The following is a 15,199-nucleotide window of genomic DNA, read 5'->3' on the forward strand; positions in this document are numbered from 1 at the left end:
AGAATAAACATGGTTATTATTTTTGGTTCAATTTAAACATAGCCTAGAAGCCACATCTCTGTTTCTCACATGTGCATAAACCCAATTAGACACTCTATAATTAGGAGCAGAGGAGACCAGTGTTTCATGTTTCAGCTCCACCCAAATGAGCACCCATGTAAGCACACAAACACAAGCCACTGTTTGTATATGTGAGACTCAAGCCCTCTTCCTCTGGCTGTACATGGAGCAGGTGAGAGTTGGAAATCCCTCACCGCTGTGGAAAAATAAACCACCTTCCTCACTTTCTCCATTCCCAGTTCTCTCCTTTTTTGCCATTGTTTTTAAATAAGCTTTTTCTTTTTTTTCTTTCTCTTTCAGTACCGTTTTTACCTACGCACCCATCCCATGTGCAAGTCTGTGTTTGTGTTTTCCTGTCTGACATAAAGCTATAACATCAGAGGCAGTCTAGTCTACTACATAAATCCCAATTTCCTCCACAGCACGCTCTGCCACTCACGGCCTGCGCCCCCTCTTTGATAGTTTTTGTAGGGAGGAGGGGGGGGGGCAGACGGAGTGGTGAAAATGGTCTCCCGCTGTATTTGGGCTGTGTGAGAACATTAGGGTATAATGCCTCCTGACAGCTAGAGGAAGAAAACAATTAGCTGTGAGCAGAAGTGGGAACGGTAGTAAAGAACCGGAGACGCATGAAAGATGGGATAGAATAGAAAAGGTGGAGTAAAAAAAAAAAAGGAAAGGTGGGGATGATTTGCAGCAGTGAAGCAAAATGAGACTGAGCCCAAGCTGGCTTCTGAGCCAGAAAGCATACAACACATGCTCAAGAGCCGGTTAGATTGTGCTTCTCATCCACATTTCTCAGACTATGATGAATCATGAGTAACTAAATCAGAGTGTATTTTTCAGATTTTCTTCGTGTTAATACATCAGGGTGGTCAGCTAGTGGAATACCTTTGGGCTATACCTGTTCATCAAACTTGTACTTGATCTCCAATCACAGCAGAGTCTGCCTTTTACTGGCGCACCTTGGTGACCTCACCATGGATCATCGAAAAAACACATTACTCATCAGCACAAATAGGTTGTCTCTTTATGTTTGTTTTTTCATTTAGAAGTAGAAAAGTTATCAGGCAGCTGGTTAAACTGCATTCTGAAATCAGAAGAGAACAGTTTAAACATTACCTGGATGAAATTTAACAACGCATGAACTTCTTAACCTGGGTATCTCAGAAAGGGTTTGTTAAGGTAAATATATTTTATAATAGGAATGTTTTGACGAGCCTCATTCCCTGGCAGGACACAAGCTGGAGTCTCAAATTGTCACGTGCAGATTTTTTATCAAGAATAATTGGCATATTGTAAGACGCTTAACCCAAACAAAAATCTTGAAACCATAGATAGGACATATCTTGATTACAAAAGTGCTTTAAATAAACGCTCTATCTAATGACCAGCAGACGGTAACTTCTGTAATTGCAAATAGGAGTCTTTTTGCGTAGGAATGAATGGACAAAACGACTCAAGATGACTCAGGTTTAACGTCAACTTGATTAAATATATTTCCATCTAAGGAATTGATTGGTATCAAAAACCAGTGCTGTACTTTTACTGTTTCTGTACAAGTTAGAAACAGGTATCTGTAACATAAACTGACATCTGCTAATGCTGAACAAGATGTCGGCGTCAATCAGTTCCAGTTTACATACGAGTCTATTCACATTCTGCCCTTAAATCCACATCAAGATCTCAGAAGCGTGGGATGACTCCACCAAACATAGTATAGATGAAGAAATCTCATAGACTATAAAGAGAACTAGACAAACCCTTCTGTTTTATCACAAAAAGATTTCTAAAGACTGTTTTTTTAATGGCACATTTCCTCAGACAGACATTACAGCAGTCACCAAACTACACACACTGCACCCATCACTGTCTTATCTTTCTACCAGTGTTTTTGTTTCACGTTTCACTTCTGTGATTTTGGTCCTCTCTGTCAGAATATGGAATCCAAATATTAATAAAATGTGTTAAACTGAATTGTCGAAGAGGGCCAGTGAAGGGGACACTCTCATACACACTCTGGTACTTTAAGAAAACTCACATCTGCTACAAGATTAAAATTCTTATATATGTCATAGACTGCAGACTAGGGGAAAAAAAAGGCAGATTTTCAGAGCTATGCTACTCAGCACCTGGCCAGGACTGACTCCCGCTGGTTAATCAAAAGAAATGGTCAAATGTGCAGAACAAATAAGCATGGCAGTTCATAGGAACATGCTCATCTTACTTTAGTTACCACAAGTTAGCTATTTAGCTTCACTAAACTCACAAAAACCTATGATGCTACACTAATATCACCTCCTCTTTCCTGATGAGGTTTCGGTGGCGACATCTGAAACAAGGACTACCAGATCCTTCGAACAAAGACCTGCCCAACCTCCAGCTACGAGTCTTTAGCCAGGACAGGGCGGTGGTAGCCGGAGCTATCTTTAAAATGATAATAATTATGCCCTAATATGTCTTAGGTAATAGCTCCGAAGTCAAGTTCACCAAAAGTGCTAAGTAGTACAGTATATGCTTTGGTGGGTTTTGCAGTTTGCTGGTACCCACTTCCAAAGTTGGTGGAGGTGGAGAAACTGGATATTTTTATCCTGGTTACAGAAAACAACAAACCCAAACAGCTTACTGAATAACATATTTTCCGACAAAATGAGTGTGTTGTTTTGAGTTGGTTATCATTTAAGAAAATGTAATGTATTCTCCAAAGTAGAAAAAAGTGTCATCAATAATTCACATTGCTATGAATGTATTAGAACATAGTTGTTAAAGTTTAAATGTAAAGGGATGTATGTTTTGGCAACCACAGATGATTTATATTGCTAATAATTCATATTTTGAACTACATGAAGACTGTTGCTTGACTATACAGGAATCCACTGTAACAAGTTACTAACCTGACTATCTTTGGGTCCTGAGATATTGAGCAGATGCTTTGGCTGAGTGAGCTTGTTGTATCACCAGGAGAAATCACTAGTGGCTGTTCAGTCTTGTTAATCACTGACTTTACCCATTTAAGGTAGCTTGTTGAAATGCTTTGCTTCTGCTTTCATGTTTCTTCTATAAAGAAAAGGAAATGCTGAAACTGACAGGTGCGAAGAAAAGCTTTCTGGAGCCAGCTGCATCTAACCTGACTTAGCCTTTTATGTTATTTACAAGAAGAGACTCTCAACAGCCAACAAAGGTTATCTAGGAGCAGCGCAGGGCTTTTAAGCAGCTGACCTTTGTCATGACTAGTTCTTTAAACTTTGTTTGATGTAACGCACAAGCTTTCTGCCCCTCCAGGTAAATGGAACATTCAAAACAGCTGGAGAGCACAAAATCACACGGATCACATGATTCACATACATGTGCACAGCATATTTGAAGATATTCTTTTTGTTTTCAGCAGTTTCAAACATCAATCCACATGTGGTCAAAAACCTGCCAGCATGAACATACTCTGTGTTAAAAAGTCACACAGAACTTAGTTCCAAGGAAACAGAGATGCAGAGATCGACAGGCTTTACTTTTTGTGAGATTCTTAACATATATACATTTTCAGCCACAAGCTCAAGAGCCAACACGTCACAGCAGAAGAATGTAGTGCTGTGGGCTATACTTAAAATTAAAGCCCTTTTACACAACTTATCTAACTTTCATAAACTTAAAGTTTTATATTTGTTCTATGTGATATCCGTCTACTAGATCAAAAGCATGATTACAAATTGGTCTTATACTGCTTTACCTGAGTTAAATGCCCAGCTTGCTGTGAGGAATCCAAGGTTAAGCTGAGAAGAAAAATACTCCAGTCAAGAAAAAAAGCAGTATGCCACTGGCAGGCGGTCAGAATACAATGAAAAGAAAGAGATATCCTTTCATTTGATTTGGTGAAGTGGGTTTGTACATGTGGACTAACAGGAGTCTCTGAGGCAGAGACGAGTAGTGAGTTTGTGGAGGGAGAGTGTGTGTGTGTGTGTGTGTGTGTGTGGACTGGCGTGCAGAGGGCCGGGCGTGTTTCAACTGGTATCAGCACTTACATGGACATGCTCACACACTTCTTACACACAAAGAGAAGTAGCTGTTGACTTTAAAGCCCCAGCAGGAGGTTCAGACACCTGGCTGAAGCCTCTGTTCATTCCTACGAACATATTTGCTGGCTGATTATTCGTCCCTTCCAGCTTGCCACCATTCAAACCACCGTCCTGACCCCATGCTCCTCCTCTCACCTCTCTTCCACAGCTGCTCTTTTAAGAGCATTTCCTGCTTTGTTTCCTTTTCTCTTTCATAATCGAACTCTTCTGTGACCTCCCTCCACTGATTGTTTGAACCCAGTCATATCCTCTGTAACTGTGCTCAAGACTTCTCACACCCTGCAATTTCATTGCTCTCCTGCCGCGCCCTCTTTCCCCCTATACGTGGCACCGTCTGAATTCTGGGTTACAGTAGTAGTTAGGATGTTATTGGAGGTGGCAAACGCAGTTCAACAGCTGCATGTGCCCTGACAGAGAAAGAAATAGAAGCCTCTCTGTGCTTTTGCTCTTTTCCTTAACCTCACCTGTTTCTCTTTTAATTGGAGTCTCACAGCCCTTGAGTGGTTCAATGTGACAGAGCACTCTACACTTGGACTATGTTTTGGCTCTTGGCTCTTTTTTTTTCACTGTTTATATTGTGAACATGAGGAACACGTACACAGAAACTGTTCAGAAACCTATTATTTCCCCTGACAACTGGAAAAGGACAAATCTGGCCTAAGAGGAATTGCCTTTTTGCCAGTTTTGACAAGGCAGCTACATTTCTGAATTCACTTTTATTAATATGCGTGTGGAAACTAAACATACGATACTGCTAACAATTTTTTCACTGGTCAAGAAAATAAAATCTTATTGTTTGTCAAACTCCACAGCAGCTTTTCATCGTACTTCCAAAACTTTGTATCCATTTTTTTTCTTTTACATAGGCTTCTTTGAAAAAAAATTATAGGGAAGACTAATAGATACATTTGAGTGAATTTAAATGATCTCTCTGGAATAATTCGGTTTATTCTATAGGGAAGACGACTATTTACAAAAGCAGATAAGGTCACGTCATTATTCTTCTGATGTGTAAGGAGATAACATGCAGTTCAATACAGTGAGTGAATTATCATAGCAGCAGTTTGTTCATTGAAACCAATCTATCATCCCAGAAGGGAGTGATCTAACATGTAATGGTTTTTCCCCCTTTCTCTTTGGATGCCATTCATGTTTTCCCCTCCACTATTCTTGGTTACCATAATCTCTTCTGCAGCCAAAGTATCTCTATTCATTTAATATTGTGGGGGATTTTTCTTCTTTAAAAAAAAAAATCCAACCAAATAATCCTTTTCTCTGTCTCTCTCACACACACACACACACACACACACACACACACACACACACACACACACACACACACACACACACACACACACACACACACACACACACACACACACACACACACACACACACACACACACACACACACACACACACCTTAGGGAGAAAATTACATTTGATCAGATTTCTTCTCATTGGAAAATGAGAACCTCTTGACATTAACTTCAGTGCCAAGCAGCAGAACATTTCGGGAATGACATATTTGAGATCATTTTCCATAAAAGATAATATACAACCAGCAATGTGATTTTTTTAAAACATGTGCTTGATACAATAAAGAAGCTGAATCAACACATTGTGCAGGCCTACTTTGACTGACACATTTGTTTAGAGCCTGTGTGCATCAGGGTGTGGAGTAAACGCTCCAGTAAGACCAGTCGATGTGTGTGAGAGATAGAGCTCTTTCCTGCACTTTTCAAGTAGAATTAGGTCTGTGCAGGTCTCTGGCACAGACGTTATCTTTAAAACCCCAGTTTGCCTGTAGGGTGTTTTTAAATGATGTGACTGCAGTTAGTCTGGATTCGTCAACTGAGGCTGAAAAAGAAGTAGCCCGGAGGCATAGATTTAATACTGCTTCAGTATACGTCTCGGAAAACACAATAAATACCTTTCTGCGTATCAACAACCATAGCCCGATCACATCTCTGCTGTTTTTAGCCAGAAGACTGGCTGGGAGAGAAGAAATATTATTGTTCACCTCTCAGCAGCGTGGAGCTAAATGGAGATTTAGGGGTCTTGTTACCTGCGGTGCACTCGAAGTCCCAGTGGACCCCTCTCTGCCACGTGCCTCCTGAGTTCATAAGAAACAAATTAGGAACAGGTCACCATGCCTCCACATGCCGTGCCTGCAGGCAGTTGCTGAGTTTATAGCAGCTAGAAACCACATCCGAGTGCACCAGAAACAATACGACTCCTCCTTTATACAGAGCAGAGGCCTGCTCTGTTTAAGCCCTTTTTAAGAGCCTGCAAACACAATAACTAACGTGCCAAAAAAATTGATTTCACTGATGTGTTTGCCTGGTGAACCACTGATTTCCCTGATCCCTGAACTTTTTTCTCCGTCTATCTTCAAGCAGAAGTTTGCATTCCCGGTACGCTGCCGACCAGCCAAAACAGTCTCCAGACGCCTACCAGCAACTGCAGATTATTAGCTCTGAGCTCGAGTGAGGCTTGTCTTTCTTAAGCACAGATGCTTTTGAAGCTCTACTGAAGCGTGCATATCTCCGTCCCATTGGACCCTGACAGCATCCCAGACAAACACACCCGTCTGCACAAGAACACTCACTGTCTCGCTGTGGGGTCCTCCCAGAGTAGATGTCTAAATATTTAACATCGTTTTAAAAGCATCAGACCTTCTTTCCTCCAGAGTGTCAGCTAAGCCCTGCAAATTTGAGAGTTAAGACAACCAGATAACCGTTAATGCAGAGAGAAACCGAATTGTCTGGTGGGGATGCTTCCTGAATCGCCACTTGACTTCTTTTCTGCTCTTGTTAGCTGCCTAGAAGAGTGTAAACACTTACATTGCTCTCTTTTATGGTATGTAGAAACTTAGAGATAGAACAGCTAAATGTAGCAAGTAGACTAAATGATTTTAAGGGAGGAATTGTCCAGGATATAACATTGTTTTCCATGTGTCTGCTCCCTGCTGAGGGCTGGATTACCTCCAATTTCTTATCAAAAACTATCCAATGATGCATGTTTTTTCTGGCGACACAGTTGGATGGATAGCACTCTATCTGTACCTGCCGCACCAAACCTGTAGTCTACCTTGATACAGACCCTACCAGCAGAGAACAAAACCATGGAAATGGGGAGAGGCACACATACTATACATATGATTGTTTGACTGCATGTGGTTATCTTTCAAGAAAATTCCTTCCCCCCTACTCCAATTGTACCTTAGGGGTGCAGACTTTCGGATGTTATCTTTCTGTCTATGATGGACAGCAGGTAATGAACAATGACACAAACATGTGAGCCCAACTGCCCGCTCTTCTTCGAGTCCTTGCCTCCCCTTTTCCTTTCTCTCATCCCCCCACTTCTTCAGCTGCATTCCTGACGTGCTTCAGGGAGACAGAGGCAGGGGGGGCCCTCCAGGACAGACAAACAACACACAAAACACACTCACAATAGCCATGGTCGCAGCCATTGTGTGCGCGCGGAGGAAAAGGTCTCGGTCCTCGCATATCAATGGAAACTTCTCATCCATCTAGCACCCCCCCCCCCCCAGTTAAAACAACTCAGTGACTTGAGTGTTGAAACTGTGGCCACCGTGAACAACTTTTTCCAGCTCCTCCATGAATATTTTAAAGCTACACCCTTTTGGACTCACAGACGAACAATAAACCATAAAAGTGACTCAGACTGTGATTTAAGCTGCTTTGTAATAAAATTGCGGTCTTGCTGCTGGAGCTGCCGGTGAGGTTGGGGGGAGGCCTGCAGACGCTCCCTACGCAATGTCAATGCAACACTGACCTCTCCTGGCAGAAACCTCACATGGCCACAATAAGGAAAACATGGAGACATCCAGAAATTAGGTTACACAGTAATTCTCCACCATATGCAACAGATCTTCAGCGTACAACTCTCAAGAGTTATCAAATATTAACAATTATGTGCTGAGATTATTCACTCAGTAAGGACAATGACATGATGTTTCTGCATTTCAGAGTTGCTAGGACTTACAATGTTAATTTAATTCAGCTACAGGACTTGGGAGCTTCTCAGAATCAGTCAGCTTCCTGTTGATATCTATTTGAATTAATCATAAGAAAGCCTGTGCTCTCGCTGCTCCCCCACAGCCTCCACTTCCATGATGGTCATGTTAGTAGATGTGTTACATAGCTTAGCGCTACATTAGCTGACTAATCCCTCTTCTTTTCTCCAGCTAAGCTAACCTCGTTTTTCCAGGGTTCGAGTGACAGGGATAACTGCTGGATTACGGCTGCCCATCAGTGCGTTATGAGTGAGGTGACCTTTGACATGTGTCAGCAGGGAAGCTCAAAATCTTAAAAAAAAAAAGAAAAGAAACCCACAGAGTCACAGAAACAGCATGCCGGTTCTTGCACACTCACTGAGGTGTAGTTGGTCTTGCCCATGTTGTGGTTCTGGTTGTGGTTGAGGTTTTGGTTCTCCTGCTCTTTGCACTGCAGACCAGCCAGGTGTCTCTCCAGCGCTGCCCAGTCCATGGTGGGCAGAGGCTCCTCCTCTAGACCCTCCTCCTCTCTGTAAGCCCACGTGAGTCCCCCGGTCCCGCCACTTCCTCCTCCTCCTCCTCCTCCGCCTCCTCCACCGCCACCTCCACCACTGCTGCGGCCGCCCCTGCCTTGACTGGAGCTGTGGTGAGTGGGTTTGGGAGTCCCTGTACCCCCCTGTGGTGTACCGGGGGAGTGAATCTGGTTGCTCCTGGGCAAAATCAGATTACCATTCTGTTTCATCTCCTCTGGAACGGCTGCTACCGAGGTGGCGGCGCGTCCCCCCGCGGCCGGCAGGGGTGGGACGGTCTTCACATCCTGGAATTCTTCAGCAAGGCTGCGACTGTTCGCTGCCTTCCTGTAGCCTTCACCGGGGCTGTCAATACCCACAACACCCTCGCTGCTTTTTCCTTGACCAGAAGGCTGTGGAGAGTTATAGTCCTCTCCATATTCACTCTCCCACTCTTCAATCACCTTCTTTTTATACTCTTGGTAGTCCTCATCCTCCTCATAGTCCTCTAAAGTGACCAAATCTGGGGAGGGGGAGGATTTGTAGTCCTCTAAAGTGGCCAGGTCAAGAGAAGGAGAGCAAGGCGTGACCTTGTTGGAGTTTGACTCTGAGCTGGAGCGACTGGAGGCATCACTGCCCAGGTCCATGCCATCCTCCCGATAATCCTGCAGCGGAAACAGAACGGATAGAAGGAATGAGGTTAAGCACAGCAGCGGAAAGGGCTTAAGGAGAAGGAGGAAAAGAAGACAATGAAAGGTGAATTTAGGGAAGTGTGTATGCTTGGATTAGTCACAGCAGTGTTGTGGTTTACGAGTGGTAACCACAAAGCACTTCCTGACCAGCAGGAACTTCCTTTCTAATGCTGTAACTGTCTCTTTTGGAAAATTGTCTTGCATTTGTCTCCCCAACAACCGTGCTGCTCGGGGTTCCTGTGCACTCGCAAGGGTGTGCTAATAGACTATCTCACTCCTTTTTTTACATTCCCAAGTTCTCCTGCATGCACACATGTGTGGAAAGACTTGTACAACATTTGACAACCACAGCGAGGGTGGTGGAGTGCATGTGGCTGCATGTGTCAGAATAAAGTCCCACCACCCACTGCTACAGCTGCGCAACAACACAGGGACGAAGCAGCGCCGGAACTGCTGGGAGCGACAACACACAACTCATCAAACAGTGACATAAAAAAGGCGAGTCCGTAGCTGTACACTGACCTCATCTGTAATGATCCTGCGAGAGTTGCAGTCACCACCTGACTGATTCGTTTACAGAATAAGACGCCACAAAAAACCAGTTTGTTTACAATCCTCCACAAATCTCCACCCAGCTTAGCCTTTTCCTGTGGAGTAATTACTGGAGGTGTTTTTTTTCCCTCTCCATAGCACACTGTCCTAGTGTCTCACCAATGTTCCTATTTAATGAAAAGCAAGGTCCACCAAAATTAACAACACATTGATATGCGACCACATTATGAGCCACTCTGGAAATGACTTAATTAAGAAGATCACTGATTGCTTGTGTACACCAAAAAGACTTTATGCCTCTTGTACAACACCCAAGGGGCATAGCAATACAATTATATCCAGTGTTATTCTTACGATAAGCTCTCTTAAGTTAGGACAACTAGATCAACAGCTGTGCAGGCTGCTTATGTCAAAGGAAAGGGTGTCTGCGTAGAGCAATGTTACTCAGCATCTCAGAGACGATATAAAAAGTGCTGATGTGGTGTAGCCTTGAGGAACTTGCACGTGTGCAGGAAACAGGTCAAACAGAATAGAAGTGAAGCCGCTGCAAAATTGAGGTTGACGGATATACAACTAGAGCCACCAGGAGAACATTTAACTACTAAGGTGTCATTCTGGCAACACACGGCATTACTTTTATGTTGTTAGGACCTCCAAACAACAGAGAGAGAGTAACAGTTCAGTTTTCCACCTTAAAGACCAGACTATAATCCTTACTGGATCATGCTCCACATGACATGGGAAACTCCAGGAACCTAACTTTAAAGCAAAATGGAAAATTTAAGGACACACACATCTGTCTGTAATCCAACACAGGAAGATCTGGTTTTCACCATGAATATGGCCTCATTCACATTCAGATTATGAGAAATTGTCAGAAATGGACCCATTTACGCATATAAGGCTACTAATATGAGCACAGTGTATGAGCATACAGAAGAGAGCCACCATACCACCTTACCGAGGTGCTCATCACCAGTCTCATGGTGTGAAGCCCAGCCTGTCATGTTGGCTTTGCCAGCCTGAGTGTCAGGCTGCTGTTACGCTAAAAACCCGGATCCAAGAGCTGCGTTTCAACTCTCGGATCCCTTCCTCTGTCCAGATTTGCGCAGCCTTCCCCGCTTTTCCATTTGGCTATAAACCACGTCAACACGCATTGGTGGTATGACAAAAAAATAAATAAATAAATAACGTAATCACTTAAAGTGTGGGTAAAGACAGGAGCGGGGAATGCATGCGCCGGGAGATTGAAGCCGGTGTTCTGCCAATTTCTGCTGCTTTGCCAAAAAATGCTCCCTAATGGTTTTCTACCTTTGTAGAGCTACAATTTTACTGTGTTTTACTCCCTAGCCCACTTCCTTTTCCCCCCAAGTGGTCCTTGTCGCTTGCCAGGCCGTCATTGTAAATAAGAATGTGTTCTTAATGACCTGCCTGGTTAATTAAAGGCGAATGACTGAATGAATATCAAATAAAGCGATAGAATTGTTTTTTTCCCCCTCTTTATCGCATAATGTTCACAAAGTGTAATGCAATTCATGTCATGGGTAGTGTATTTTGAAGGATCAAATACTCAACATCCTATATTATCCTATTTACATCGTGCAAGAAATGATTGGCGTGGCAATCAAACTTTGAAAATCGACTGTGCGCATGCGCAGAACCACAAAGTAGCATTTCTCGGCAGGTAGCAGAAATTGACAGAACACCGGGCGTAAAGCGGATCCGCGGTGGGATTAACCGAGGCGCAGACTAGAGAGCCTGGATTTGGTCAACAAGATGCATGCACATTGTCAGCTGCACAAACCCCCCCCTCACCCCTCCAACTTAAGCCGGGTGGGTATTTTTTTGAAGGGGTACGTTCAATTTGTAGGTGGAAGACTGCTGCGCGCACAACTCTGTCCTAGACGGCTCCAAGGGGCGCATCCGCGCACACGCCCAGTCTGTCCGTCTCACAGTCACTGCAAGTGGCTCCAGCACGCATGACAGTAACACGATGACACCAGCCACTGGGAATGGTACACTTTATCCCCGTACGCTAATAATAATAATAGGAAATAGCCCTCACACGGAGTAAGGAGCTTAATATACACGTGCTTCTTCAATTTGCACAGTCATTCCTGGGCTACTCAAATGATGTAATGTTCCCCCAAAAAAGTCCCACGAGGAACCTGATCCCCCCCTCCTTCCCCTTAGACAAGACCAGTGGCAGAAACGCCCAATGTTGCTGTATTTCGCACGGTGGTTGTCACCCACTTCAAATGGCATCCATGTCCACGCAAAATGATCCGTCACCGCCCTGGTCTGGATGAAACAGATGCAACATCCGAGCCATTTACACGAACCCGATACTCACTGTCATCATCTTTGCAGTTCCCCCCCGTCCACGTCAAGACATGGCCAAAGAGTTATTCTATTCCCGGCAGCTGGACAGCGGAGACGGTGTTATGTGCTGCACAGCTTGGAGACTGAAGTGACTAAGGGCGAGCCTCGCCGGAGAAATGACAGAGAGCCGGTGGATCATTCACACCGGTCATCGCTCTGACTGCGTGATGGGGTTTCTGTGGAAGAGCCCGCTCCAGCCTTTGAGTCCCGGCAGGAAAAAAGGGACAGTTATTCAGGAAAGGATTGTCCTAGAATCCCAGCAGGTCAGCGCTCCCTAGCTCCGTCCTCCTCTGCTCTCCTCTCCTCTGCCCGGCCGACAGTCCAGTCTGCTCCTCTCCCGTCCTCACGTCAGCTGGGAAATAAATAGCCTCTGAGTAAAGTGCTGCCCCCCCTTCTCAAGTGTGCCTTTGCAGGGGTTCGGAGATTTTCGCACCAGCGAGGCTCCTTTGGAAAGCAGACTTAAATGTGAGCGCGTTACAAGCATGCGCTCCTCCGCTGGCAGGTTCCTGCTCTGAGGCGGCTCTATGTCGCAGCCTGCCGCTCCGAGGAGTGACGACGACAACACAACTAAAGCCCAACCTTCTGCACCCACTGACCTTGCAAACTGTAGCCAGAGAAGGCGAGAGGCATAAATGAAAGTGGAAACTTTTTTTTTTCCAGGTGAAATATTAACTACTTCTGGTGTTGCCAATTTACAGTTGCAGTCCCAGAATATAAAAACTCCCGAGATGCTCTCTCTCCCTTTATAACTTTAAGATATACCTATGCAATCTGGTGAAGGTATCCAGCACTACATCCAGTGGTGGACAGTAACGGAGTAAATTTACTTGAGTACTGTACTTAAGTACATATCCAGAGGATTTGTACTTTACTTGAGTATTAGATTTCTTTGGTACTTATTACTCTTACTTGAATACATTTCCAAGACAAATATTTTTACTTTTACTCGAGTAAATTTCTAGGAAGGCTGAAAAGTACTCTTACTTTCAGGTCTGCTCTTTTTTCTTCTTCCCTAAAATCCTATTGGACACAAGCTGTTTTTGTGAAAGGAGGAGACCTATCACAGTGCACGCTCTCCACTGGGATGTACGTAAAGCGGAAATACGTCAAGCCTCCTCAAAACGATACCGCCAAAGTAGCCTGCGTTTGTCAAGACATAGCCGCAACAATTAATTTAGAAAAAATATAGTAATTTACTGATGTGGAAAATAAGAAATTTACTCTTACTCTTACGTTTACTTAAAAATTTAAAAGCATTTACTTTTGGATACTTGAGTACCTTTAAAAGCAAGTACTTTTCTACTCTTACTCGAGTAATATTTTGACTGAGCTACTTTTACTTGTAACGGAGTAAATTTTGACCAGTAGTATTTGTACTCTTACTCAAGTACTGGGGTCGAGTACTCTGTCCACCTCTGATTAACTACTTCTGGTGTTGCCAATTTACAGTTGCAGTCCCAGAATATAAAAAATCCCGAGATGCTCTCTCTCCCTTTATAACTTTAAGATATACCTATGCAATCTGGTGAAGGTATCCAGCACTACATCCTCCTTTAGTGAAGAATACAAGACTCACAAGTCGCTCATGGTTGATTTACCCTATAGCATGTTGCTTGACTGTCAATCCATTAACCCAAATAGAGTTCATCCACTCATACTCAGTCTTTCTAGTCAATAGTTTATAGAGAATACATTTCTAAGACACAGGCATCCCGTAAGAGTGTCGGCAACAACAGGAGATAATCCAAACGAGGGTGCTTTCAGAATTCTGAGCAGACAAGCAGTTCAATAATTTAGGAATAACAGTTTTAAAGCATACTACACGGGTCCAGAGCAAAATCAATACTGAATGACCCTGATCTAGGGTTCTCAGGAAGACAGCGGTTGGTTCTGCATTTGCTCATAAATTCCTCAAAACCACTGTCAGTGAGCACATTATTTCACCAAGTCCACAAATTCAAGTAAAAACTGTACTTAGCAGGGGGGTAAAAATAAGGTATCAGCAAGATCGAGAAATCCAACTTCCTTTTCTGCACTCAAACTCCAGAAAGATCCTTCTGCTGTGCAAATTATATTCAGAAATACATTTTGGAAATCTTGGATGCTGTGTCGATTTTAAGTTGCCCATAAGAGTGAATGTGTGTGGATATTGATCCATATGTGGCCCTGATATGGAGTGGCGACCTGTCCCGGATGGACCCCTGCCTTTCTCCCAAAGAGAGCCGCGGTGGGCCCCGTGACCCTGAGGTGGAATAAGCAGGCGTCGATAACGGATAGATGGATGCTGTGTCCTCCAGTTTGAAGTGGAGAAGAGTTATGCAGCTTGCTTCAGAAATTGTTTTTCAGTGAAGATATGCTCATTTGAGGAGCCAGGTTCTGTAAATCAGCATGTAGTTAAGAGTCTGGGTGCTAAACTGGCCAGCTGCAACATCAAACTGTCAACCATGGAACATTTACACTAGAATTTCAGGAAAAAAAAACAAATAAGTAAAATCCAAAACCTACCTACCTACCTTCCTTCCTTCCTTCCTTCCTTCCTTCCTTCCTTCCTTCCTTCCTTCCTTCCTTCCTTCCTTCCTTCCTTCCTTCCTTCCTTCCTTCCTTCCTTCCTTCCTTCCTTCCTTCCTTCCTTCCTTCCTTCCTTCCTTCCTTCCTTCCTTCCTTCCTTCCTTCCTTCCTTCCTTCCTTCCTTCCTTCCTTCCTTCCTTCCTTCCTTCCTTCCTTCCTTCCTTCCTTCCTTCCTTCCTTCCTTCCTTCCTTCCTTCCTTCCTTCCTTCCTTCCTTCCTTCCTTCCTTCCTTCCTTCCTTCCTTCCTTCCTTCCTTCCTTCCTTCCTTCCTTCCTTCCTTCCTTCCTTCCTTCCTTCCTTCCTTCCTTCCTTCCTTCCTTCCTTCCTTCCTTCCTTCCTTCCTTCCTT

At 43.8% G+C, this 15,199-nt stretch overlaps 1 protein-coding gene across 1 annotated transcript in view; it reads right to left on the reverse strand.

Annotated features, from left to right (window-relative positions):
• The window catches only part of schip1 (schwannomin interacting protein 1), a 272,692-nt gene that overhangs the window by 36,745 nt on the left and 220,748 nt on the right, over positions 1 to 15,199 (reverse strand). Inside the window, exon 9 of the mRNA XM_061719473.1 lies at positions 8,528 to 9,322. Within this exon, the coding sequence (XP_061575457.1) occupies positions 8,528 to 9,322 (795 nt within the window). The remainder of the gene's footprint in view (positions 1 to 8,527; positions 9,323 to 15,199) is intronic.

Source organism: Cololabis saira, chromosome 4 (genome assembly GCF_033807715.1).
Source record: "Cololabis saira isolate AMF1-May2022 chromosome 4, fColSai1.1, whole genome shotgun sequence".
Taxonomy (NCBI): Eukaryota; Metazoa; Chordata; class Actinopteri; order Beloniformes; family Belonidae; genus Cololabis; species Cololabis saira.